The sequence below is a fragment of the Rana temporaria genome, chromosome 3 (assembly GCF_905171775.1).
Source record: "Rana temporaria chromosome 3, aRanTem1.1, whole genome shotgun sequence".
Lineage (NCBI taxonomy): Eukaryota > Metazoa > Chordata > Amphibia > Anura > Ranidae > Rana > Rana temporaria.
In genome coordinates, this window is record NC_053491.1 from 312,222,358 (window position 1) to 312,248,842 (window position 26,485).

At 44.9% G+C, this 26,485-nt stretch overlaps 2 protein-coding genes across 2 annotated transcripts; both read left to right on the forward strand.

The window, feature by feature from the left end:
- Positions 1 to 952: 952 nt before the first annotated feature.
- LOC120932452 (SLC35A4 upstream open reading frame protein-like) lies at positions 953 to 23,486 on the forward strand. The gene is made up of 3 exons (XM_040344812.1): positions 953 to 1,060; positions 18,740 to 18,835; positions 22,769 to 23,486. The coding sequence occupies exons 1-3, from the start codon at positions 956 to 958 to the stop codon at positions 22,964 to 22,966; spliced, it is 399 nt and encodes a 132-aa protein (XP_040200746.1). The 5' UTR covers positions 953 to 955; the 3' UTR covers positions 22,967 to 23,486.
- An 87-nt stretch (positions 23,487 to 23,573) lies between these two features.
- On the forward strand, positions 23,574 to 24,801 carry SLC35A4 (solute carrier family 35 member A4). The gene has a single exon (XM_040344810.1). The coding sequence runs from the start codon at positions 23,723 to 23,725 to the stop codon at positions 24,689 to 24,691; it is 969 nt and encodes a 322-aa protein (XP_040200744.1). The 5' UTR covers positions 23,574 to 23,722; the 3' UTR covers positions 24,692 to 24,801.
- The last annotated feature ends 1,684 nt before the right edge of the window (positions 24,802 to 26,485 follow it).

Below are 26,485 nucleotides of genomic sequence, written 5' to 3' on the forward strand. Positions count from 1 at the left end.
TTTGACCGAACACCGGCAATAGGCAATGATTTGGCATGTGATGTGAACAGGGACTATAAGTGACTGAGTTACATGTATGGCTATAAATACTTGGGTACATTCCCGACATATCTGATCCTCACAATCAACTTGGCTGAGTGGTGAAAAACTTCAACATTACAGTACAAGTCCACTGTCATGTGACTGCTATTAGCTAAGAATTCCAGAGATGTAATTTCTGCAGCTTTAGCCTAGGTTTCCACTATTGCAACCTGAAAGTCGCACAATTTTGCCATGATTTCGATGCAATTTGAAACATTGCCTGTGTATTATTGAGGCCTATAGACCTCAAATCGTATCAAAGTGGGACCAAAGTAGTGCAGGGACTACTTTGAAGTCGCACAGATATGAACGGTACTCATTGGAAATCATGGGGGTACGACTTGTCATGCGACTTTGCAGTCCCAAGTCGCAGAAGTGGAGACTAGTGCGACTTGTAATGCCACTTACACAAAGTCACATGACAAGTCACAGCCTATTCATTTCAATGCCACCCATTCCCATCTATGCGACTTTGAAAAGGTTCCTGCCCTACTTTGATGTGACTTGATGCAGAGACTGTAAAGTTGGATCAAAGATGCAATCAAAGTTGCATCAAAGTCGTACTCTAAAGTCACACTCTAAATTGTGCTACTTTGGGGTTGCAATAGTGGAAACGTAGCTCAAATGAAATAAAAGCCAGGTTCTGATACTCATTTTATACACTACTTGCAGAAAATACATTACTAGCGTATATATATATATATATATATGTATATCCTGTTCTGCTTTGAACGTCTCCATAACCTTTCCTCCTCACACACATCACAGCCCACTGTCACACTATACACCCATCCGTGTCTTGACTTGTCTCATTATCGAAGCCTACACAGCTATCACGTGGCCTGAGTGCACAGGAAAAGCAAACGCTCTCCGAATGATCGGTCTGAGTACATGGGGTAGATCCCAGAGCGTATGGATCACCGGCAGTGTGTGGCTTTCAGTGCGCCTGCCCTGGCTGGACAACATGGCGGATGACAAGGTGAGTGCGGAGAAGCGGCTAGAGCTTCATATAACCCCATTAACTTTGTCTTTTACTAAATACTCTGTGAGATGAAAATATTATCTGTTCGCCAGAGTGGGGCATTGAGTGTGTTGTTGTAGTAGTAAAGTGCTACAACATGGGTGATGTAACTTGCTGCCCATGCTACTCTTCCATGGCTTTTCAACCACAAATCTTTTCGTTTCAAGTTACCAAAGTGTGCTAATAAAAAACACCACAAGTGCCAGTCAGATGGAATTTTTAATATTTTTATTTTTTACCACTTTGATACAGGACAGCTTTAAGCGTCCTCACACTTTGGCAATTACTCAGTCATGCAACCTAAATAACATTTTTATATTTTATTTTTATTTTCACTCAAATAGAGCTTTCTTTTTGTGGTATTTAATCATTGCTGGTTTTTTTTTTTTGCAATATAAGTGGGGGGGAAAAAAAAACTTCTTTAAAAAAAAGTTCCTGTTATAAAATGTAGCAAATAAGTAATTTTTTGTTTATAAATTTGGGCCACAATTTATACTGCTGCACATCTCTGTTAAAAAATAGCACAAATTAGTGGATATAATTTAGTCTGTGTGAGCCTAGGTTCTTGTTTATGCGATTTTTTTTTTTTTTTTTTTTTTTTTTTTGCATGTCAAATCAGCGGCTATTGCTGCTGTTCTATCTAAAAATGCCTCTGATGTGTCTGCGCATGCGCAGTAACAAACGTCACTCTAGATGATATGTTTCTCAGCTGGCGTGATGTCAACTCGGCGCATGTGCACAGCAGATCGTCGAATACTGCCTCCAACAATCTGCGCATGCGCCTTGTTGATGGCACGAACCCTCACATATGTCTCTGAAATTGCCCCCCGAAGTCGGACTGACATGCGGGTATGAAATAGTGTGTGGTCACCTGAACTCGTATGGTTTCAATCCAGCAGCAGTGTAAACCTGGTGAGCAGATTGTATAGAGTCTACAAGTTATGGTGCCAATCATTGAAAATTGATCACAACTGATGTACTGACGGCAGTACATTCCTAGAGGCCCTGAAATGTCTGGACGGTACAAATACCCCCCAAATGAGTCTACTTTTTGAAAAGTCGACTGTCCAAGGTATTTAGTAAGAGGCATGGTAAGTTTGTTTTTGAAGCGCTATTTTTTTTCCCCCCACAATTCTTGGGAAAATGAAGGAAATACTTCTTTATTTTTTTTTTTTTTTTTTTTTTTTTTTTTTTACACAGAACTGTCATAACAAGTTATTTCCCACACATAGCATATGCATACTTGCAATTGCACCCCAAAATATATTCAGCTACTCCTGAGTATGGCGATACAACATGTTTGAGACTTTTTAACGGCCTGGTCGCGAGGCCCAACATGCAGGGAGCACCGTTAGGCGTTTTTGGAGCATAAATTACACATATATAGGTAGATTCAGGTACGGGCGCGCAATTTTAAGACGGCGTAGCCTAGCGTGTTTACACCGCCTTAAGTAAGAGAGGCAAGTACATGATTCACAAAGTACTTGCCTCCTTACTTAGGGCGGCGTAGTGTAAATGCAGCGGGTGTAAGGGCGCCTAATTCAAATGGGTTGGGGGGGGCGTGTTTAATGGTAATGAGGCTTGACCTCACGTTTTTGACGTTTTTTTGTCACTGTGCATGCGCCGGGCGACTACATTTCCCAGTGTGCATTGCGGTTACGTACGCCGCACGGGCCTATTGATTTTGATGTGGACGTAAACTACGTAAATCCCGATTCGCGGACGACTTACGCAAACGACGTTAAAATTTCGAATCTCGCGGCGGGAACGGCGGCCATACTTTAACATTGTTATTCCACCTAATAGGTGGAATAACTTTAGGCCTTACGGAAATGGCGTAAATCGACTGCGTTCGTGAATCGGCGTACAAACTCATTTACATAATCTACGCCGACCGCAATGGAAGCGCCACCTAGCGGCCATCCGAAAAATTGCAATCTAAGATAGGACGGCGCAAGCCGTCGTATCTTAGATATGTTTAAGCGTATCTCTGTTTGAGCATACGCTTAAACATACGTCGGCGTAGATTCTGAGTTAGGCCGGCTTATCTACTGATAAGTCGGCCTAACTCTTACTGAATCTACCTAATAATTTCCTGACGGCCTATCACACTTTCCAAGGCCATGGTGCACCAGGACCATGGGAACGCCCACAAAAATAAACAATTCTAGAAAGCACACATCCCACACATGTATATTCTATGGGACACGTGGAAAGAGAATGAAAATGTATTGTAATATATCATATTTTTTTTTATTTATTTTTTTAACACGGTTGACAATTTTATAAAAAAAAATTAAAATTCTAACACATAGCATCCTTCCCCCCCCAAAAAATACATTTTGATACTCATCCCGAGTATGGAGATACCACATGTGTGAGACTTGCACAGCCTGGCCACATAGAGAGGTCCAACATCCAAGTAGCACCTTCAGGCGTTCTAGGAGCCTAGATTACATATCTAATTTTCTGACTACCTATCACATCTGTGAAGGACCTGGAGCACCAGGACAATGGAAACTACTCGGTTTATCACAAATGGAGCTTTCTTTTGGTGGTATTTGATCACCTCTGCAGTTTTTTTTTTCCGCTATAAACAAACGACGCCAGTTTTGACAAAAATAATATTTCTTTTGCCATAATACAGTCTAAAAAAAAAATTATATATATAATTCTATTCTACATATTTTTGTTAAAACAAAATTGCAATTGTGTGTGTGTGTGTGTGTGTATATATATATATATATACATATACACATACATACATACACACATATATATATATATATATATATTATATATATATATATATATATATATAACATTTTGCGCAAAAGTTATTGCGTCTACAAACTATGGTATAGATTTAGGGACTTGTGTTTATTTTATTGTTTTTACTAGTAATGGCGGCAATCAGATATATCCTATCTATCTATACAGTGCCTTGCAAAAGTATTCGGCCCCCTTGAACTTTGTGACCTTTTGCCACATTTCAGGCTTCAAACATAAAGATATAAAACTGTCATATTTTTTTTTTTGAAGAATCAACAAGTGGGACACAATCATGAAGTGGAACGAAATTTATTGGATATTTCAAACTTTAACACAAAAAAAACCTGCAAAATTATTCAGCCCCTTTCAGTGCAGCAAACTCTCTCCAGAAGTTCAGTGAGGATCTCTGAATGATCCAATGTTGACCTAAATGATTAATGATGATAAATAGAATCCACCTGTGTGTAATCAAGTCTCCGTATAAATGCACCTGCACTGTGATAGTCTCAGAGGTCCGTTTAAAGCGCAGAGAGCATCATGAAGAACAAGGAACACACCAGGCAGGTCCGAGATACTGTTGTGGAGAAGTTTAAAGCCGGATTTGGATACAAAAAGATTTCCCAAGCTTTAAACATCCCAAGGAGCACTGTGCAAGCGATAATATTGAAATGGAAGGAGTATCAGACCACTGCAAATCTACGAAGACCTGGCTGTCCCTCTAAACTTTCAGCTCATACAAGGAGAAGACTGATCAGAGATGCAGCCAAGAGGCCCATGATCACTCTGGATGAACTGCAGAGATCTACAGCTGAGGTGGGAGACTCTGTCCATAGGACAACAATCAGTCGTATACTGCACAAATCTGGCCTTTATGGAAGAGTGGCAAGAAGAAAGCCATTTCTTAAAGATATCTAGGGCTGAAACGATTAATCGATATTATCGATAATATTCGATAATGAAAATCGTTGTCAACGATTTCCATCATCGATTAGTTGGTCCGTCCGCACCTTGCTTTATTTCCGTCCGTCCATAAAAATCCTCCTGTCCTGTCCCGTCTTACTAGTCCGCACCACATATCCTGTGTAAGGTGCCGCCGTATGACGAGGCACGTCCGCGCCGCACGTCCTGTGTTTGCGATTGTGTAACGTCTGCGCCGCCTCTCCTCTGACGTCAGCTCCCCACTGATCTCCTCAGCCCCGCCCGCTGCTGCCTCGAAGGAACAGAGGCAAGAAGCTGCCGTAAGGGAGAGCGCGGAGCTGTGAAAGGTAGAAAACAGTACAGTACCAGTCACAGTACATTATTTGCATTTTGATGACAATTCCCCATACTCCCATCATTGGTGTTCCGGGGGGTGGGTGGAATAGTAGTGCCCCACTGGTTTTCCTGAGAGGGGGGGGGGAATAGTGCCCCATTGGTGTTCCGAGGGGAGGGAATATTGCCCCATTGGTGTTCCTGGGAGGGGTAGGGGAATAGTGCCCCAGCATTGGTGTTCCTGGGAGGAATAGTGCCCCAGCATTGGTGTTCCTGGGAGGAATAGTGCCCCAGCATTGGTGTTCCTGGGAGGAATAGTGCCCCAGCATTGGTGTTCCTGGGAGGAATAGTGCCCCAGCATTGGTGTTCCGGGGAGGAATAGTGCCCCAGCATTGGTGTTCCGGGGAGGAATAGTGCCCCAGCATTGGTGTTCCTGGGAGGAATAGTGCCCCAGCATTGGTGTTCCTGGGAGGAATAGTGCCCCATCATTTGGTGTTCCTGGGAGGAATAGTGCCCCAGTATTGGTGTTCCTGGGAGGAATAGTGCCCCAGTATTGGTGTTCCTGGGAGGAATAGTGCCCCAGTATTGGTGTTCCTGGGAGGAATAGTGCCCCAGCATTGCCGTTTGAGTGTAACACTTGAACAACGAAAAAATTCCACATTACGTTTTTTTTTTTTTATCAAAACAAAGTTTTATTTATAATCAAAAGTAACAGTCGTACAATCATACTAGCATTTGTACATGAATTTTAGCATGAAAAATGTGACATTTAACATATCGGGATTCAGTAAGGGAGTGTTCTTTTCCCTTTTTTTTTTTTTTTTTTTTTTTTTCTTTCCCCTTTTCTTCCCCTTCCCACACAACTTTATTGTAACAGAGAGTGCATACATGTCATTACATACATCTAAAGTGTCAATGATGATATGAGGGTGTGCAGCATTCAGAATACCAACAGTTCAAAGCCGGTGTCATGGCCAAGAGAGCAGTCTGGTGCCCACCATGCAGGTACTCTAGACCCGCACCGGAGTGCTCAGCTAGGCGCAGGCCACCCATCTGGCAACATAGACCTGTGGTGACTCACGTACAAGTATCAGGGTCCTGTAACCAACGGTCCCAAATTTTATCATATTTGGTCGGGCATTCCCTGTTAATATACATAATCTTTTTGTATGGAAGATTATTATTGACCTCCACCTTCCACTCCACAAGTCTAGGGGGTACGGGTCGCATCCAGTTCCGAGCAATGACCTTCCGCACCGAGAACAAGGTCTCATGCAGGAACGTCTTCGTGTATTTGTCTATAGTATCCGGAAGCACCCCAAGTAGGCACTGTTTTGGGTCCAGCGCAACCGGAGAGCCCATGTGATCGTGCAGAAATGTCACCGCTTGTGTCCACAGGCCCTGCACCTTGGGACATGACCATAATAAGTGAAAGAACGTACCCACCTCCCTCCCACACATCTGACAGAGCGTAGATTGGGTGCTTCTATATCTGGCAACCCGGAGGGGGGTGAGATATGCCTGATGAACTATATAAATTTGGGTCAACCTGTCGGAGAGCTTGGGCGAGACAGCCTTGCAGGATTCCAAAGCCTCTTCCCACTCCTCATCCTCCAGGGGGCCCAACACTCTCTCCCAGCGAGGTTTAAGCTTATATGCCAATTTGGTTGAAACGGGGGCAATGAGCATACCGTAAAAGGCGGACGTTAATTTGCGGGGATCAGTACTTTTAATTATGGCTATAAGTGGATTAGGGGCAGACTGGGGGTTGGCACCCGAAAACTGAGCCCGAACCGCGTGTCTCATCTGCAAGAATTGAAAGAGCATGTGTCTGGGGAGTGAGAATTCTTCACTAAGCGTGGAGAAAGGTTTGAGGGTTCCGTTAGCGAACAGTTGGTTCAGGTAGAGGATACCATAATTAGACCATCGGTCTGCGTCAGGCAGATGTAGAAATTCTGACAGGTTTTTATTGTGCCATAAGGGAGTATAATCATTGTAGATTGGTATCCCTAGCTTGGTAGAAGCTAAATCCCATATGCGTCTGTAATGATACAGCAGGGTCTGTCTGTCATCCCCCAGACCCACACCACCAGAGCCCACAGTCAGTGCGTAGATTGGGTCCTCAGTGCGTCGAGCCCATCTCGGACAAAGCAGCTGGAGAAACCGCTCCTTGTCCGTCTTGTCGATATGAAACAGTTGGGATAATTGCGAGGCGATGTAGTAAAGATTAAAATCAGGGAGGGCTGTGCCCCCCAAGTCTGTAGGGTTTTTAAGCACCTGCCAAGCCAATTTATGTCTATTGTTTCCCCATACAAAAGGTTTCAGAAGGGCCTCAAGGGATTTAAAATGTTTCAGGGGTAAGTACACCGGGGAGTGCCAAAGAACATAGAGTATCTTGGGCAGGAGGATCATTTTGATGAGGTTCACTCTGCCCCAAACCCCCAGTGGCAGACGGGCCCAGGTCCGCAGTTTGGATTTAACATGGGAAACTAGGGGGTCTAGGTTTAAATTTACATAATCCGCCGGTGTTCTGGATATGCAGATCCCTAAATATTTGATGGTACTTACTCGTTGTAATGGCAAACTGTCCTGAAATTCAGTCGGTGGGAAGCTGTCAAGAGGAAGAATCTGGGACTTACCCCAATTAATTTTAAGGCCGGAAAAAGTCCCAAACTGTTCGATTGTCTGAAGAGCCGTATGTAGAGAGGGGCCCGAGTCCGCCAGGTATAATAGTGTGTCGTCCGCATACATGCTGATCTTTTCAGTCAAAGTACCAGAACTCAGTCCCCTGATCTCTGGGTTAGCTCGAATGGACATGGCTAAGGGCTCCGCGGCCAAGGCATATAGTAGTGGCGAAAGAGGGCAGCCCTGTCTCGTGCCTCTGCTGAGGTCAAACAGTCGAGACGGCCAGCCATTGGCCACCACCCTGGCCGTGGGTGCCCTATACAGCAGTTGGACCCACTTGATGAACCGCGGTCCAAAGCCATATCCCTCCAAGCAGCTCCAGAGATACCCCCACTCCACCGAATCAAACGCCTTTGCCGTGTCTAATGTCACCACCACCCGGGACCCAACTTCAGTATGTGTAGCTTGCAGGTTGATGTACAGTTTGCGTAGATTGAAGGAAGTATTACGGCCCGGCATGAAGCCTGCTTGATCTGCGTGTATGAGGGAGAGAATTACTTGATTCAGTCTAAGGGACAGCACCTTGGCCAGTATTTTAATATCAACTTGTAATAGAGAAATGGGGCGGTAGGACTCGGGGTAGCCCGGGTCCTTCCCAGGTTTGGGGATAAGGACTATCGTCGCTTCCCGCATAGAGGGGGGCAGGGTGAAGGTTTCAAATAGGTGATTAAATAGTGCAAGCAGTCTGGGAGTTAGTATTTCACTAAATTGAGAGTAGAATTCCACAGGGAGACCGTCAGAGCCCGGGGATTTGGATCTAGCGAAACTGGCGATTGCATTGTCTATTTCTGTCGTGGTAAGGGGTGCCTCAAGTAAGTCTACCTGATCTTTCGTCAATTGGGGGAAGGTGATGCCGCGAAGAAAAGCAGTCTGTAGGTCCGTTGGGTCAGTCACTGTCGTTTTATATAGGTCTGCAAAAAAGTCCCTGAATTTAGAGGTTACAGTACTTGGGTCCGTAATCTGTCTCCCCCCCCGGGCCATGTAGGGTGATGACAACTGGGGGTCTGTCCTCACTATGCACAAGGTATGCTAGGAGCTTGCCCGCCTTTTCCCCATATTCAAAGAGTTTCTGTTTAGTAAAAAAGAGCTTTTGACGAGCCTTTGTAAACTGTAGTTGGGTTACCACTCTAGTCTGCATTTTAAGTTGGGCCGCCACTGCCGCGGTGGGACTGGCAGCGTATTCTCTTTTAGTGGAGTCTAGCTCCATCACCGCCCTGTCAAACGCACTAGCAGAGTAAGTTTTAATGTTGTTTATGTGTGATATCAGGGTAGTACGGGCGTACATTTTAAATGAATCCCAAACTGCTGCAACAGAAGCCGTGTGGTCATTTTCCAGAAAATATTGCTTCCATTGGGCGATGAGCCCATCATCTTCCGGGAGAAGCGTGAGCCAGAACGGGTTCAGCCGCCACGGCCTCTGTGGCTTCTCAATAGGGACACTAAGGGTGGTCCAATATGGACTGTGGTCAGACAGTAGCCTGGGGCAAAACGCCGTCTGCAGGACCCGCGGCGCCAGGGTGTGAGACACAAGGATGAAGTCTATGCGGGACATGGAGTTGTGAGCAGGGGAGAAACAGGAGTAAGCTCGCGCATGTGGGAAGTTGTGTCTCCACGTGTCTATAAGGTGGAAGGTGGAGATGAGTTTAGAGAATTTAGTCGCGTCAGCACTACTGCCCGATGTCTGCGTCGTTTGGAGTCTGTCAAGGGCCGGACATAGTGTAGTGTTGAAATCACCTAACCATATTGCCTGTACTGAGGGGTTGCGAGACATAAAGGTAAAGCCTTCCAGAACCACTGTTGTGCTAAATGGAGGAGGTATGTAGAAAGCCATGATAAGGAACGGCTCACCGTATAACTTAGCATGGAGAAATACATATCGACCTTCGGGGTCAGTGCGGAGCTCACAGAGTTCAAAATGCACCGATTTGGCGATCAATACGGAAACACCCCTGGCATGAGACGTGTGAGTGGAGTGATACGCCCACCCAACCCAAGGACGGCGGAGGGCCATTTGAAGTCTGCCCTCGACGTGCGTCTCAACCAGCACCACCACGTCTGCACGTTGTTTTTTGAGGAATGCAAGGGCAGCCGAGCGTTTAATTTTCTCGCGCAAGCCCCGAACATTCCACGTGAGGAATTTTATAGTCGCCATAGTGCTGGGCATGGATTATGACCTCGCCCCAATAAAACACGTATCCTAAGGTCTAGTGGAAAACATAAAACATAACAGACCTGAAATGGATTAGACACTGTATATGACACCCATTCAGCATATATACATTCTTCCCTGAACGGTTTCTGAGACACTGTATGCACTTTTAAAGATTGGAAAAATAACTGTTGAACAATCCCCTCCCACCTCCCCGCCTTACACCCACCCCAACTTGTGCAGGCATGAACCCTTAACAACTCTTTACCGCCATCTGGGAACAATAGTGGCTGTACTTGCAAGGAGAAAATGAGGAACAGTCTTAGCAACTGGGTCAGGTAGTGGTTCCGGGACCGCCACCATACGGAATGATTAGGACGGGGCCCAGTAGTGTGCCCCAGCAAGTTGGCATGAGAAAAAAGCAAAAAGACCCAGTTTCTCTGTTCATCCGCATAGTCCGGGTTCCCAGCGGTTAGTGGGGCGTAAATTCGCTGCACTGTGCATGCAGCTGGTAGGACTAGCGTGCCCCCGTGGCTCCGTGTGACAAATAAGTTGAGGAGTATGAAAAAAGACCCCCATGGGGGGGTAACGAAAAATAGTAAGTTGACTCAAGATATAAAGGGGAAAAAAATAATAAAAAATAAACAAAAAAATTATTCATGCCAACGTGTGACATAGTTCAGGATAGCAGTGCAATGAGGAATTCAGGCAGGTCGAGTAGCAGTAGAAACAAGAAACAAAGTGTCCCGCCGTGTGGCTCACCTGGTGAACGGTCAGTCAGCTTCTCCATGTTCAGGCCTGCGCTCCAGCCAGGAGATGACCTCCTCTGGATCCTCAAAGAACGATACGCGACCATCGTGCTCCACCCGCAGACGTGCAGGGAAAAGCATAGAATACTTCAGGTGACGGCTGCGCAGCCTGCGCTTGGCCTCCATGAAGCTCTGTCGGCGTTTCTGTACCTCGGCCGAGAAGTCAGGGAATATTGCCACTTTGATGTTTCCTACTGGGATGTTGCCCTTCTCTCTCGCCAGCCGCAGCGCAGCATCCCGGTCTTTGTAGTTCAGGAGTTTTGCAATGAAGGTACGGGGTGGAGCTCCCTGAGGGGGAGGTTTAGCAGGCATCCTATGAGCCCTCTCTACCGCCAGCATGGGGGAGAAGGCCTCCCGGCCATATGTGGTAACCAGGAGCTGCTCCAGGAACGACGTCGGGTCCCTCCCTTCCGTACCCTCCGGGAGACCAATGAATCGAAGATTGCATCTCCTCAGGCGATTCTCCATGTCATCTTGCTTGGCGATCAGCTGGTTGATCTGCCTCTGCATGTGGTCAGATCCGGCCTGTAGTGGCGGCAGGACGTCCTCCACCGTGCTGATGCGGGTTTCCGTTTCCGTGACCCGGTCGCGAAGTTTCTGAAAATCCTGCCTAATCAAAGAAATGTCTACCTGAACCTCTTCAATCTGGGCAGTGAGGGAGGTCCTGCAGAGAGTAATTGCCTCCAGCAGTTTATCCGTGTCTTCTTGCCCGCGCTCACCTCCGGTCTTTTCAGCGCTGCCATCTCCCTCAGCCTCCTCCCCCTCATTTCGGCGGTACTGTGCGAGCTTTGCCGCTGTAGATTTTTGGCTCTTTGGTGGAGACATGGTATCGGGTGTGATGGGTGGCTACCAGGTTCAGTATGCCAGGGAGGGCGGAGAGAAGGCCTCCAGGCCGTTAGCAGTGACAAGGCCCCACACTGGATCAGGGGTACCAGAACTATCACAGGCCTCTGCACACAGGCCAAAGCTGCAGTCTCCACCAGGTGGTCAAACGTCAGAGGAGGCCAGGTGTGGAGCAAGGAGGGCCCCCGGGCCGGCAACAGGAACAAGGCCTAATGCAAAGAGGAGTACCAATGGCCGCCGACCTCCGGGGGTAGGCCGAAGCCGCGGTCTTGCCTAAACACGGCCCCCGTGCGGAAGGAGCGCTGCTCCGATCCGAGCACCCGGTTGCTGGGGGTCAGCGGAGGCCTGGTGTGGCGTGGGGTGTGCCTCTTGTGCGGAGGCAGGGATCGGGCCCGGCGCTGGGCGCGGAGGGAGAGTGCCAAGATGGCCGCGGACCTCCGCAAGTAGGCCGGAGCCGCGGACTTTCCTAATCCCGATCGCCGTGCGGGAGGGCCGCCGCTCCGCTCGGGCCGTCGGATGGCTGGAGGGCAGGTGACGCCAGGCAGGATGTGGAGGGGGACCCCAGGCAGGCGGCAGGAACTGGAGGGAGGATTAGCAGAGTCCAGGATTAAGGCAGAAGGAGTAATGGACGGAGCCTATGGTGCACACGTCCTACTCCATGCTGTGTCAGGCCACGCCCCCCCACATTACGTTTTTTTTAATGATTTTATCCGATAAATCGAGAAAATAATCGGCCGATTAATCGATTTATGAAAATAATCGTTGGTTGCAGCCCTAAAGATATCCATAAAAAGTGTAGTTTAAAGTTTGCCACAAGCCACCTGGGAGACGCACCAAACATGTGGAAGAAGGTGCTCTGGTCAGATGAAACCAAAATCGAACTTTTTGGCAACAGTGCAAAACGTTATGTTTGGCGTAAAAGCAACACAGCTCATCACCCTGAACACACCATCCCCCACTGTCAAACATGGTGGTGGCAGCATCATGGTTTGGGCCTGCTTTTCTTCAGCAGGGACAGGGAAGATGGTTAGAATTGATGGGAAGATGGATGGAGCCAAATACAGGACCATTCTGGAAGAAAACCTGATGGAGTCTGCAAAAGACCTGAGACTGGGACGGAGATTTGTCTTCCAACAAGACAATGATCCAAAACATAAAGCAAAATCTACAATGGAATGGTTCACAAATAGACATATCCAGGTGTTAGAATGGCCAAGTCAAAGTCCAGACCTGAATCCAATCGAGAATCTGTGGAAAGAACTGAAAACTGCTGTTCACAAACGCTCTCCATCCAACCTCACTGAGCTTGAGCTGTTTTGCAAGGAGGAATGGGCAAAAATGTCAGTCTCTCGATGTGCAAAACTGATAGAGACATACCCCAAGCGACTTACAGCTGTAATCGCAGCAAAAGGTGGCGCTACAAAGTATTAACTTAAAGCGAGGGTTCACCCCAAAAAAAAAATTTTAACATTACCTTCAGCCGAGTTGTCAGAATGACATTAGGCCGAACGTCGGTGCGCAGGCGCCGTATAGAGCCGACTCGCAGTCCGGCTTCTTTCGGCAACTCGTGACGCGCTGTATGCGCCGGTCGGAAGGATGTCAATCAATTACATACCCGGAAGCAGCGGTGAAAATACATTATGTACGGCAATGAAATAAAAAAAACAGCCTAATGTCATTCTGACAACTTGGCTGAATGTAATGTTAAAACATTTTTTTGGGGTGAACCCCCGCTTTAAGGGGCTGAATAATTTTGCACGCCCAATTTTTCAGTTTTTTTATATGTTAAAGTTTGAAATATCCAATAAATTTCGTTCCACTTCATGATTGTGTCCCACTTGTTGATTCTTCAAAAAAAATTACAGTTTTATATCTTTGTTTTGAAGCCTGAAATGTGGCAAAAGGTCGCAAAGTTCAAGGGGGCCGAATACTTTCGCAAGGCACTGTGTATATATATATATATGGTCGACCGATATTCGGTCATTTTGGAGAAATCGGCATCGGCCGATTATTCAAATGTGGCCGATATTTAGCACATCTGCATCAGCAGAGTGTGGAGAAGGAGGAACATGGGGTTCCTCCTTCCTTCTCCACACTGTCTGCAGGAGAGAGAGAGAAGGGAGATGTCATTAGCACGGTCTGATGTTGGGGTGGGCAGGACTCAGCTGTCCAACACCAGCCAATGGGATAAGATCATTGGCTGGATAGCTGCTGGGGCCTGCCCACCCCGGGTCCCACCCACCTCCAACATCACGATGAATCTGAGCTCCTCTCTCTCTCTGCAGCACCATGTGAAACTGTATGGAGAAAGAGAGTTTCACACAGCTACATTATGTGCTGTGAAACCTGCAAGTGCCAACTAGCACCATCCAGTGCCACTTGCCAATGCCATGCCAACTAGTGCCACCTGCCAACTAGTGCCATCTGTTAATGCCATCCAGTGCCACCTGCCAGGGCCATCCAGTGCCACCTGCCAGTGCTAACTATTGCCATCCAGTGCCAATTAGTGTCACCTGCCAATTGGTGCCAGTGCCACCTGTCAATGCCACATGCCAACCAGTGCTAACTATTGCCATCCAGTGCCACTTGCCAGTGTCGCCTTAGTGCCACGTGCCAACCAGTGCCACTTGCCAATGCTAACTAGTGCCACCTGCCAATCAGTGCCATCTGGTTCCATCCAGTGCAACCTGGCAGTGCCAATTAGTGCCACCTGCCAAAAAAAAAAATCGGCCTAAAATATCGTCCGCAAAAATCGGCATCAAATATCGACCGCCCCTGTGGGGAAGGGGTTAACACTAGGGGGGCGGTTAAGTGTGTTCCCTAGGTGTGTTTTAACTGTGGGGGGGATGGGCTCACTGGGACATGACAGACATCACTATTCCCAATCACTGGGAGCAGAAGATCTCTGTGATGTCCCCTGTCAGAATGGGGATCCGCTTGTTTACACTGGCAGATCCCGGTTTTGCCTCTGTACTAGGCGATTGCGGGTCGCCGGTGGACAGCAAGTTTGTCCAACTGACCCGCAGGCTGAGCGAGCCAACAGACGGGTACGACAATTTGCCTTGGAGAGTCGACCTGCCACCGTATAATGATGGTGGCTGGTCGACAAGTGATTACTTGTTAAAGAAAAAAAGTCACAATCCGGATTTAACCCCCCCCCCCCCCCCATCTTAATCTAGCATTTCCACAATTCTGTGTAAGACGTGCAGAACCGTTCTCTAAGAGCTGTCAAAATATTCATACCCCTTGAAATGTTAAACCAAAAACGTACATGTATTTTATTGGGATTTTATGTGACAGACCAACACAAACTGGCACATAATTGTGAAATGGAAGGAAAATTATAACTGGTTTTCAATTTTTTTTTTTTTTTTTTTTTTTTTATTCTTACAAATATGTGAAAAGTGTGGTGTGCATCTGTATTCTGCTGCCCTGAGTCAACACTTTGTAGAACCTCCTTTCACTGCAATTACAGCTGCAAGTTTTTTTGGGTATGTCTCTACCAGCTTTGCACGAGTAGAGGTCGACTGATATGGGTTTTTCTCTGGCTGATATTTAGAAATCGTGGCGGCCGATATTTTAGGCCAATTTTTCTTTTTTTGTCAGGTGACACTGGTTGGCACTAGCAGGTTTCACACTGAGCTGATTTGTCAGTTACACTATGTTACTGAATGCAGAGAGAGACCAGCTGTCAGAATTCAGCGGTTATGTCGGGGGTGGGACTGGCCCTGCAGCGAACACCAGCCAATGATTGGGCTGCTTAAGAAATGGGGTGGGGCCACATACATGTAGCCGCCCGCCCAGATCCAATCCCATTGACTGGTGTTTGATTGCTGTGTCCCGCCAACCCCCAACATCACCGCTGAATTCTCACTCCCTCTCTGTGGCGATGCGATTTGGCGGGGGCGATGCATTGCAATGTGCTGGGCCGATGCGATGTGCTGAGGGAATATTTTCAAAATTTTAACATTGTTATATAGATAATTTAGACAAAGTTGTTTGTGAAAATAGTTGTAAATATGCAATACTCCCACCATCCCATTTAACACCAGGACACAAGCCCCATTTTTACTTCATAAAGTAATCTTCAATACATCTAGATGCATACATTTATTTTGTTGCTGAGATTATTATTATTATTTTTTTTAATAAAAAGCTGTACAGAAAAAAAGTAGCCGCTGTGTGTGTGTGTGTGTGTGTATTTATTTTTTTTTAAATCGATCGACTAATTTCGATTAATTATAACGCACATACAGATCCAACTACTTTTAGCTGATCTCCTTGCAACTCTGCATTAGTCAGTAATACATGTGGTATACACTAACAATCACCCGACACTAGTTTCCACAAACCATGACTTAACTTCACAGTTCACACAAATACGTTTTAAATTCAAACTGTAGCACTGACATAAGTCATTTTTTCTTATTAAACTTTAAGAAAAAATGTAGAACGTTAGTTTAACTTTAATTATAAAACGTATCTAGTATATTGAAAAAGATAAAAAAATATTGAATAAAAATTTGTATTAATGTGCATAACGAAGCCAAGGAAAGATAGAAAAATCTCAAAGGCATCAAATTACAGATTAGACATTCTTAGAATATGTCAAAAAAAGTTAGATTTTATTTCCATCATTTACACTTTCAAAATTACAGAAAACAAAAAAAATGGCATCTGCAAAAGTTTGGGCCCCCTGCAGAATTTATAGCATGCACTGCCCCCTTTGCAAAGCTGAGACCTGCCAATGTCATTGTTGGTTCTCAATCATCGTCTGGGAAGACCAGGTGATCTCAATCTCAAAGGTTTTAAATGCCCAGACTCATCTGACCTTGCCCCAACAATCAGCACCATGGGTTCTTCTAAGCAGTTGTCTAGAAAACTGAAACTGAAAATAGTTGACGCTCACAAAGCTGGAGAAGGCTATAAGAAGATAGCAAAGCGTTTTCAGATGTCAATCTCCTATGTTCCGAATATAATTAAGAAATTGCAGTCATCAGGAACAGTGGAAGTTAAAGCAAGATCTGGAAGACCAAGAAAAATATCAGACAGAACAGCTCGCAGGATTGTGTGAAAAGCAATTCAAAACCCACGTTTGACTGCACGATCCCTCCAGAAAGATCTGGCAGACACTGGAGTTGTGGTACACTATTCCATTATAAAGAGATACTTGTACAAATATGTTCTTCATGGAAGAGTCATCAGAAGAAAACCTCTTCTACGTCCTCACCACAAAAATCAGCGTTTGAACTTTGCAAATGAACATATGGACAAGCCTGATGCATTTTGGAAACAAGTTCTGTGGACCGATGAGGTTAAAATAGAACTTTTTGGCTGGAATGAGCAAAGGTACATTTGGAGAAGAAAGGGCACAGAATTTAATGAAAAGAACCTCTGTCCAACTGTTAAGCATGGGGGTTGATCAATCATGCTTTGGGGTTGTATTGCAGCCAGTGGCACAGGGAACATTTCACGAGTAGAAGGAAAAATGGATTTAATAAAATTTCAGCAAATTGTGGATGGTAACTTGATGCCATCTGTGAAAAAGCTGAAGTTAAAGAGAGGATGGCTTCTACAAATGGATAATGATCCTAAACACACCTCAAAATCCACGGGGAATTACTTCAAGAGGCATAAACTGAAGGTTTTGCCATGGCCTTCACAATCTCCTGACCTCAACATAATTGAAAATCTATGGATAGACCTTAAAAGAGCACTGCGTGACAGAGAGCCCAGAAATCTCAAATAACTGGAAGACTTTTGTAAGGAAGAATGGGCAAAGATACCTCAAACAAGAATTGAAAGACTCTTGGCTGGCTACAAAAAGCGTTTACAAGCTGTGATACTTGCCAAAGGGGGCAGTACAAGATATTAACTCTGCAAGATGCCCAAACTTTTGCAGACGCCATTTTTTTTTTCTGTAATTTTGAAAGTGTAAAATGATGGAAATTAAAATCTAACTTTTTTTGACATATTATAAGAATATGTCTAATCTGTAATTTGATGCCTTTTGGAGATTTTTCCATCTTTCCTTGGCTTTGTAAGGCACATTAATACAAATTTTTACCTGGGGTGCCCAAACTTTCGATCCCCCACTGTATACTCTTGAATAATATGCCTTGTACATGCAGTATATTTACTGGTTCCTGGACTGAGAAGAGGGTTGCATAGCTAGGGGGCGGCAACTTCCTCTGACACTGGCGTTGCTATGGAAATCTAACCTGAAACCTATTACACTGCTCGTGCAGCACTGGGCATGTGCGAGATCTGCAAGGCTGAAATCCAGAAAGAAATACAGTCTGGCTTCACACTTGAGATGGCCACACTTAAGATGGCCACGGTCTGCTGCTCGTTTATAAACTTTCAAAATGCAGTAATAACAAAATGGACCTTAGTTTACAGACTAACTTTACTAGAATACATTAAGCTTGTGTATTATAGGGGTATTTTTATTTTAAAAATGTAATTTTGGCTGGAACACCACTTTAAATTATATTAAACATTTGAAACAAACATTTTTTCTTTTTTTTACTTGCCAGAAATGGCTATTGCTAGACAGTCGTCCTAATCTGCCACTTCCTTCTCCGCTGAGCTGTTATCGCTCTTCATCCCTCACGTGGTGTTCTGAGAAATGAAGGCGGCCATTCACAAAGCACCGCGCGAATCACGTATGCGCAGTAGGAAACGGGCAGTGAAGCCGCAAGGTTCCACTGCCCGTTTCCCTTAGATAGAAAAGCGGCGCCGGCACCAGATCTGATGGACGGATCGGCCTCTGGGGACCGACGTCGCGGAATCCGTGGACAGTTAAGTGCCCTCATTTAAAAGTCGGCAGCTACAGTGTTTTTGTAGCTGCTGACTTTAAAAAAAAAAAAAAAAAAAAATTTCAGCTGGAACACCTCTTTAAAATTCAAAAAGGGTCCATTTTGGCTGGCGTTGTCAGCCTGTGCACTGTTTGTGGGTTTGTTCTTCTTCTTTTTTTCATACGTATTGAATCACTCATTTTAAGGATGATTTTTACTGATGGTTGTGAATATTGAGTTTTATGTTTATTATATAGATGGCAATGTATAGTATTGCACACTACAATTTATTTAGTCCGCTCTTCTTTTTCTTTTTTTTTTCTCTCAGGGCACCCCAAAGTTAAAGGACCTTGTCTTTCTTAAAGATCAGTTAGAAGGCCTGCAACGTAAACTGGAAAATGAGGTGCAAGCTGGGGTATCTCAGGTAAAGTCAAATTTCGATCTCACCTTAAAATAACGAATGTTCCGTATGTTTTTGTGGCAACAAGTTTTGCTTGTACTTAACATCTGTCAGAGGCTGGCACTGAGGTCCGAAAGTCCACACTGGCTCATGGCCAAGAATTTTGTAATAGTGGACGGAGTCTGATTGGAAACTGAGAGCCTGGTTCTATTCATGACTGCTTACCAGCACAGGCATGCCCTATATTTTATTCACAATTGAAAACTAAAAAAAATTATTAAACTCAGAAAATGTACCATTTAAGAAAAATAAATTGATGGCAGGAACAGGTCTCAAAGTTGGGAATGGTATCAAAAAGCTGGCAAAGTGGTACCAACAGGGAAGAGCTGGAGGAACATTTTGCAACTAGCTAGGTTAATTGGCAACAGCTTGGGTAAAAAAAGAGTCGTTGTAAATCTGGGAAGAGGTTCAACATTCTGTGAAAAGCTGTGTCTTCCGAAATCTATACAGGGAGATCAGGGCTTGTAACCCTCACTGCCGCACCGATCACCACCGTCTGTCCCCTGTGTCTCCCTCTGTGCTCTTCCTCTGCTCCCCCCCCCCCCCCCTTCCCTCTGTGCTCTTCCTCCGCTCCCCCTTGTCCCAGATCTGTCAGGATAGAAGGTGCCAGTAAATGTAATTTACCAGCCCCTTCCTTTTCTGAATGTACAGTGAGTGATCACTGACTCTGTCCATTCATAACTGAGCATCGTAAACTGTGTTTACGATGCTTCAGTTTATGAATGGAGAGGAGCTTCCTGTCCATTCATCTCCAATGCAGCTGAGGCTGCAGAGAAAAGGGACTGGGGAATCTCTGTCCTCGGTCCCTTTCTGTGTCTCAAAGGGGAAATTTTGAGAGGTCTCTGAGTTGATAAAAAAAAAAGGAAAAATATTTAAAAATAAAAACACTGCCACAACGGCACATCCGGTGGAGGAGCGGTAAACGCAACGCTCCTCTCACTGCTCCAAAGATGCTGCTGGCAGGACTTTTGGCGCGATCCCGCCAGCGCATTGCTTCAGTGTGAAAGCCCTCAGTGTGAATGTGAATACTGCCATTAGTGTGGGGGGCCTCTGTGCGAAGGCCCCGGGTGCTTGCGGTCTACTGCGTGGCTGTTCTTTTTTTCCTTACATGAGGTCGGCGGTCATTTTGGTGGCGCCCGGCGCCGCTTTGTGCTCTAGCTTCTTCGGCGGCCATTTTCTTGTGGCTGCTCACCTCTTTACAGTGCGGCCGCTCGGCAGCCATTTTGGAGGAGTACTTTTGCCTCTGGTGTCTGTATACGGTGCGAATGGCGTGGCCACGCTACAGTGAGGCAGTGTGTCGCAGGCAGCAGTGGAAGAAGCACCTCTGGCGGGAGACGGACGGCAGCTGGGCGGTTCCGTCCGGGTGGTGAGTCCTTTGGGGGGCCCCCCTCATTCTTTCTGCGGCTACTAGGAGGGTGGGCTATGTACCTTGCCATTTCATCCCCTGGTGTGTCAGGCACATGGGTCAGCATGGTGTTGGAAGTGGGCGCCTCCTCCCCAGTCCACCTGAGTTTGTAATGGGTGCCCCTGCACTTGCTGTGTCAGTGGGCGCTATGTCAGCGGTCCTGGAAGCCTTGTTTCCAAGGTGGAAGGGGCACTTGGGCAAACGGGGGGTAAAAAACACCCCCTCCCCCCCACCATCTTCCGGGGACAGCCCGGAGGTGGAGGTGGAGGTGGAGGTGGAGGTGGAGCCAGGCCCAGCTACGTCTGGGGGCCCTGGCTCTGATGCGTTAGAGCAGGGTTTCTCAACTCCAGTCCTCAAGGCGCCCCAACAGGTCATGTTTTCAGGCTTTCCATTATTTTGCACAGGTGATTTGATCAGTTTCAGTGCTTTGTAATTACCACAGCCATTTCATCTGAGGGAAATCCTGAAAACATGACCTGTTGGGGCGCCTTGAGGACTGGAGTTGAGAAACACTGCGTTAGAGGACGGGGACCACTACCAGTCGGACAGTGGGGATGTTCCGGGTCAGTGCACAGATAGGTAAGTGATCTGATCACCGCAGTATGTGATACGCTGCGGATGCAGTGGGGATATCGGTCCCTTTCGAGTTCCATAAGCTGGCCACACTGCCAGGTGTTTCCTTGTGTAGTTTATCTGGATAAGTTTTACAAGGATTTGGGGAAAACCATGAAAGGTGTTTTTTTTTTTTTTTTTGTTTTGTTTTTTTTCTCTTTCGGCCCCAAAGAATTTGGCAGTCCGTTGCCTCCTTGGGGAGAGTTTCCTGAAGAATTGGACCTCTCCCCCTATAGTGGACCCTCCTGTGTCCAGACTTAACATGGTGACCACAATTCTGGTGGTGGGAGCCCCTACTTTCAAGGATCATGAAGGCTGAGACAATCGCCTGCTACCTGTACACGGTGGTGGGCTCAGCGGTGGTTGGGGCCTTGGTGTCTCGGGCCCTTACTGAGTAGGAAAAAATGTTCGTCCATGCGTTAAAGGCACATCGGGTTCCCCCGGACGGGTTGGCTCTGGCCGACCAATTGGTACAGGGCCTTAAGTTTGTCTGCCAGTCAGGCTTGGATACGGTTCCCTTGCTGTCCGGAGCCTCAGTACTCCAGAGTACTGTGCTGGGACCAATCCTATTTAATTTGTTCATAAACGACCTGGAGGATGGGGTGTAAACAGTGCAAGTTTTTTGGGGGGAGCCTGGAGCTCCTCTTTAATATATGAATTATTGACGGGGGCTCCTTGGGACCAGTGTTAAGTTTGGCAGCAAATTTCTATTTACCGTATTTATCGGCGTATACCGCGCACTTTTTTGCCCTGAAAATCAGGGCAAAATCGTGGGTGTGCGATATACGCCGATACCCGCTTCCCCCGCCGAGTTTGAACCACTGCTTCGGCATATGCCGAGCGCAGTACACTCGGGTATATTAGGGCAGGCTCAGCTCCTCTCGCGGTCACGTCCTGGACGTACAGGACGTGACCGCGAGAGGAGCCGAGCCTGCCCGACTATACCCGAGTGTACTGCGCTCGGTATATGCCGGCGCAGTGGTTTAAACTCAGTGCGGGGAGGACGCCACGATGGCCGCAGAAGGACGCCGGACCCGACGAGGAGGACACAGCCGCAGACGGACGCCGGACTCTTCGTTTTAGTCCCATTTTAGTCTTTTGGAGTTGTTTTAGTCGACTAAAATCTCCAATACATTTTAGTAGACTATAATTTTAGTCATCTAAAATATAAGGGGTGTAGTTAAATTGTAATGCATTATTTAAGCATTTCTCTACAATTTCCAAACTCGTTATATACTGCTGGAGTGGAAAATGTAATATGTTGTTGTTTATGGTCTTGAGGTATGAACATGCACTACAGACCAGTGTTAACTTTGACTAAAATTTTTGTTTTAGTAATTTCTAATGTTTTAGTCGTATTTTAGTCGACAAAATAAACATTGATTGGGACCGATTTTTATTTATTTGATATTTTTTTATGGGTTCCTCTGTGTTCATTTTCAAAAAAGCTGCTCTCTTATGCAGTCTTTTACTAAACATGGAATCAAACTGAAAACCAATTTGAACTTTTATTGACTCCCAAGTTTCTGGAGAGGGAGCCTTTGTAGGGAAGAAGTATTTTGTCCATTTTATAGCGGGTTCTTCATGCTCTGAGCTCAAAGGAAATGGGTTGAATGACACTTGGCATTATTCGGTCCGAGCCAGTGCTGAACTACGGGGAAAAAGGTGGTCTAGGGTTGGTAATGGGGGAATGTGAATACTGCTTTTGAAAGTGTGTGTGTGTGTGTGTGTGTGTGTGTGTTTGTTTTTTTATTTATTTTTTAAATAGTGATTTTTCGAAGGTGCTCAATATAACAAGGTTAGGTTTACATGCAAATGTGCATTTTCTCCCTGCTGTACTTTCTAAGGTTATAATATGAATTCTACTTTCTTGTTTGCAGGAAGGCTCTTTCCTCAGCTCTCCATTCCTAAAGGGGTTCCTGGCTGGCTATATCGTTTCCAAACTCAGAGCTTCTGCTGTGCTGGGCGTTGCAGTGGGAGCCTTCACAGGAATTTATGCTGCTCAGGCCTATGCAGTACCAAACGTTGAGAAGACCATCAAAGACTACCTTGGCTCTTTAAGAAAAGGGCCTGATTAAGCCAGGAGGAATATGCTGACACTCCATTAACTGCTCCTTCCATGCTTTAAGTGCTTTCTTGGAACTATATTCCATATTGGGTACCTCCTAATTGCATACTGTGTCACTACGTGTGCAGTTGTTTAAACTGGATCTGTAGTAGTAATTGGCACAGCACATCTGATGGCACACCGTTAAGTTCTTTCTCTAATTTTACTTTTCTAGATTCAATGCAAATTGTATTTTGGATGAAACGTTACAGAGCAGTGCTGAAAAAGTGATGAGAACATTGCTATTGGCACATTTTGCACTCACTGGGGACAATCAGCAAATTGACTTAAACTGTTCATGAGTTTTAAATAACACATCTAAATCTCCGTAGTGTCATCTCTAACTTTGTGGACAAATATTACATATAAACCTTTTTAGCACATTACATATTAACCCCACACAGTACAGTCTGTAGCTTCCAGCGTATATAGCTTTTTTTTCCCTAACTTCAGTTGTGCAAATATACATGAATAAATTAGATTTGATTCCACTATTGTATGTATTTGCATAACTGTCTCCTATGTATTGAAATGCAGGGAGTGGGTGGACATGTTAATGTTGTGAACCATTCAGTCCAGTCCACAAATGGGCATTCTAGGAGTTGCAAATCATGTTTTCCCATTGACGGCAGTAGAAAAGACAACCATTGAACAGTAGTTTATTTGGTGCCTTGCCTATCTGTGTTCCCTATGATTTTGTTATCTTTAATCTACTGATACAGCTGTAATGATTGTGATCGATCATGTAGGTGCAGAGGAGTCCTTGAGATCCCCCTCTGCAGATATGTTGAGAAGAGTACAGTGGACAATTATGTTAATGCTGTCTGTAGTCATCTATGGATCTCATGCACCTCTAATATCTATTTGTAGAGTGGATGGGGTGATACCTTTCAGTTCATCAGCAGTTGTCCTTCTCGTTGAGGTATTAAAATTTATAATATCTTTGGCATGTCTCCTGATCACAGAGAATAAACTATTTGATATGTCAGTGTCCTGGAGGCTTGCTCTCCCTTATGCTTTTCCTGCCATTCTCTATGGTGCCAACAATAATTTGGTGATTCACATGCAGCATTTCATGGACCCCAGCAGTTTCCAAGTGTTGAGTAACCTTAAGATAGTCAGTACTGCTCTACTCTACAGCATCTTCTTGGGTCAGAGACTTTCCATTCGCAAATGGTTTGCAATGTTTTTGCTCACAGCTGCTGGTGTATTCTACAGCTATGGTGGTTTTCAGGATGTAGAAAAGACCTCGGCTGCTACGCAACTTTACATCTCTCTTCCAGGGTTACTGATAATGGTAATCTATTGCCTGATCTCGGGAATGTCTGCTGTTTACACTGAGATGACACTAAAGACTCAAAAGATCCCTCTGAACTTGCAAAACATTTTCTTGTATTCCTTTGGCATTGTAATCAATTTGCTAGCCCACTTGTCAGGCAGTCACAATGGTGTTTTTCTAGATGGGTTTTCCATTTGGGTTTTTGTCATCGTCATCACTCAGGCTTTCAATGGTTTGATCATGTCTGTGGTCATGAAGCATAGCAGTAACATCACCAGACTTTTCATAATTTCCTGTTCCATGCTAGTAAATGGACTTCTGTCTTACATGTTGTTTCAGCTGCAACTTACTTTCCTTTTCTTCTTAGCTGTCATTCTCATTGGCTTTGCTGTTTATTTGTTCTATGGCATTAGATGAAATGAGAAGATTTATTCAAGTAGGGTTTATGATAGTATTAGAGCTGCACGATCCCTGATAAAATCACAATTTTTTTGCTTAGAATAAAGATTGGGATTCCCGTGGCGTAACATCTTTTACATTATACAAAGAAAATTGTGCTAACTGTACTGTTTTTTTTTTTTATTTTGTTCTTTTGAAGTGTATTTTTTTTTCACAAAAATTGTGTTTAAAACACCGCTCTGCAAATACAGTGTGACAAAATATTGCAACATCCGCCATTGTATTCTCTAGCATCTCTGCTAAAAAAAAAAAAAAGGTAATTTTCTAGCAAAAAAATACAGATTTTTACCTTGTAAGCAACAAGTGTCAGAAAAAAGGTTTGGTCTTTAAGTGGTTAAACTGCCCTCATTTACAGAAGTTCATTCCTTTGATCTAAAAGAACCGAATTATACATAGTATGTCTTCTCTATCTCTCAGTGCTGAGAAAAGTTGATAAATGTATTTGTCTGCATTTTTTTTTTTTTGACAGCTTGGCTTTGCACTGTTTACATAGAATCGTGGAAACAGCCGATTAGGATCGGGACGGGGGTTTAGGCTGCATTCACACCTGAGCGTCGGTCGTTCGGTCCGGCGTTTTGTCGCGCGTATTCATGCTTATTTGCATACAGCGTCGTCCGACGTTTTTGTACTTCAACGTTTTTTATTTTAGCCAATAGGAAAAATGATCATCTTTTCATCACTTGTTGCTATGTTGGTAGATTTTTTTAATCTTCTGTCTGGGTGAAAAGTTCTATTGATTAAAGCGACAAAACGCCCGTAGTCATTACTTTCTATGGGAAATGGAAACGCTCAAAAACGACCAAACCGCCCGATACGCGCAACAAAAAAGGGTCCGGAACTTGTTTGAGCTTCAGTCGTTCGGTGTCAGGCGTATTGGTGTGGAGATGTGAACCATCTCCATAGGGAATAATGTATTTTTTCCCCTCTAGTATATTTGAGCGTCGCGCTTCAGGAGACAAAACACTCAGGTGTGAATGCAGCCTTAATCAAGATTGTGATCTTTTAACGATCGTGCAGGTCTAGATGGTATTATCCATTACTTTTCCGTTATCCCTTAACATTACATTCAATTAAAAATGGGTGGTGAATCTTGGGTGAAAACATTGACAAATAGACCCCTATGTCGCATATGTATTTTCATTTTGTAAGGCAGAAAAATAAGGATTCATACTGGTTAAATTGATTCAACTGTTTCGAGTCTGTCTGTTGCCTCTTTGTTTTCCTGTATGTGTGTGTGTGTATGTATATATATATATATATATATATATATATATATATATATATATATATATATATATATATATATATATATATACTCACACACTCAAAGTAATACCTTGGATTACGAGCATAATTCATTCCAGTAGCATGCTTGTAAATCCAAAGCAAGTTTCCCCATAAGAAATAATGGAAACGCAGAAGATTTGTTGCGGGTGCACTAGCGTTTGCAGTACTGTATGTGGCCAGAGGTGCGGGGGTGCTGGTGTATGCAGTACTGTATGTGGCCGGAGGCGCGCCCCCGGACCTCTGGCCGCGGCTTTACTACATGGATTGTACTGCTCATATATCAAGTAAAAAAAAAAAGTTTTGCTTAGTCTTCCACGTGATACTGTGTGAATTTCAATCCTCCTTTCTCTGTATTTCATTTTCCAAATATTAGAAGCCTGTTCTTATAAAGACTAACAACCTACGTATATCATAAAAATAAAAAAAAGATACATTTCCAAAAGTTTAGTTGACTGTGCAGCTATC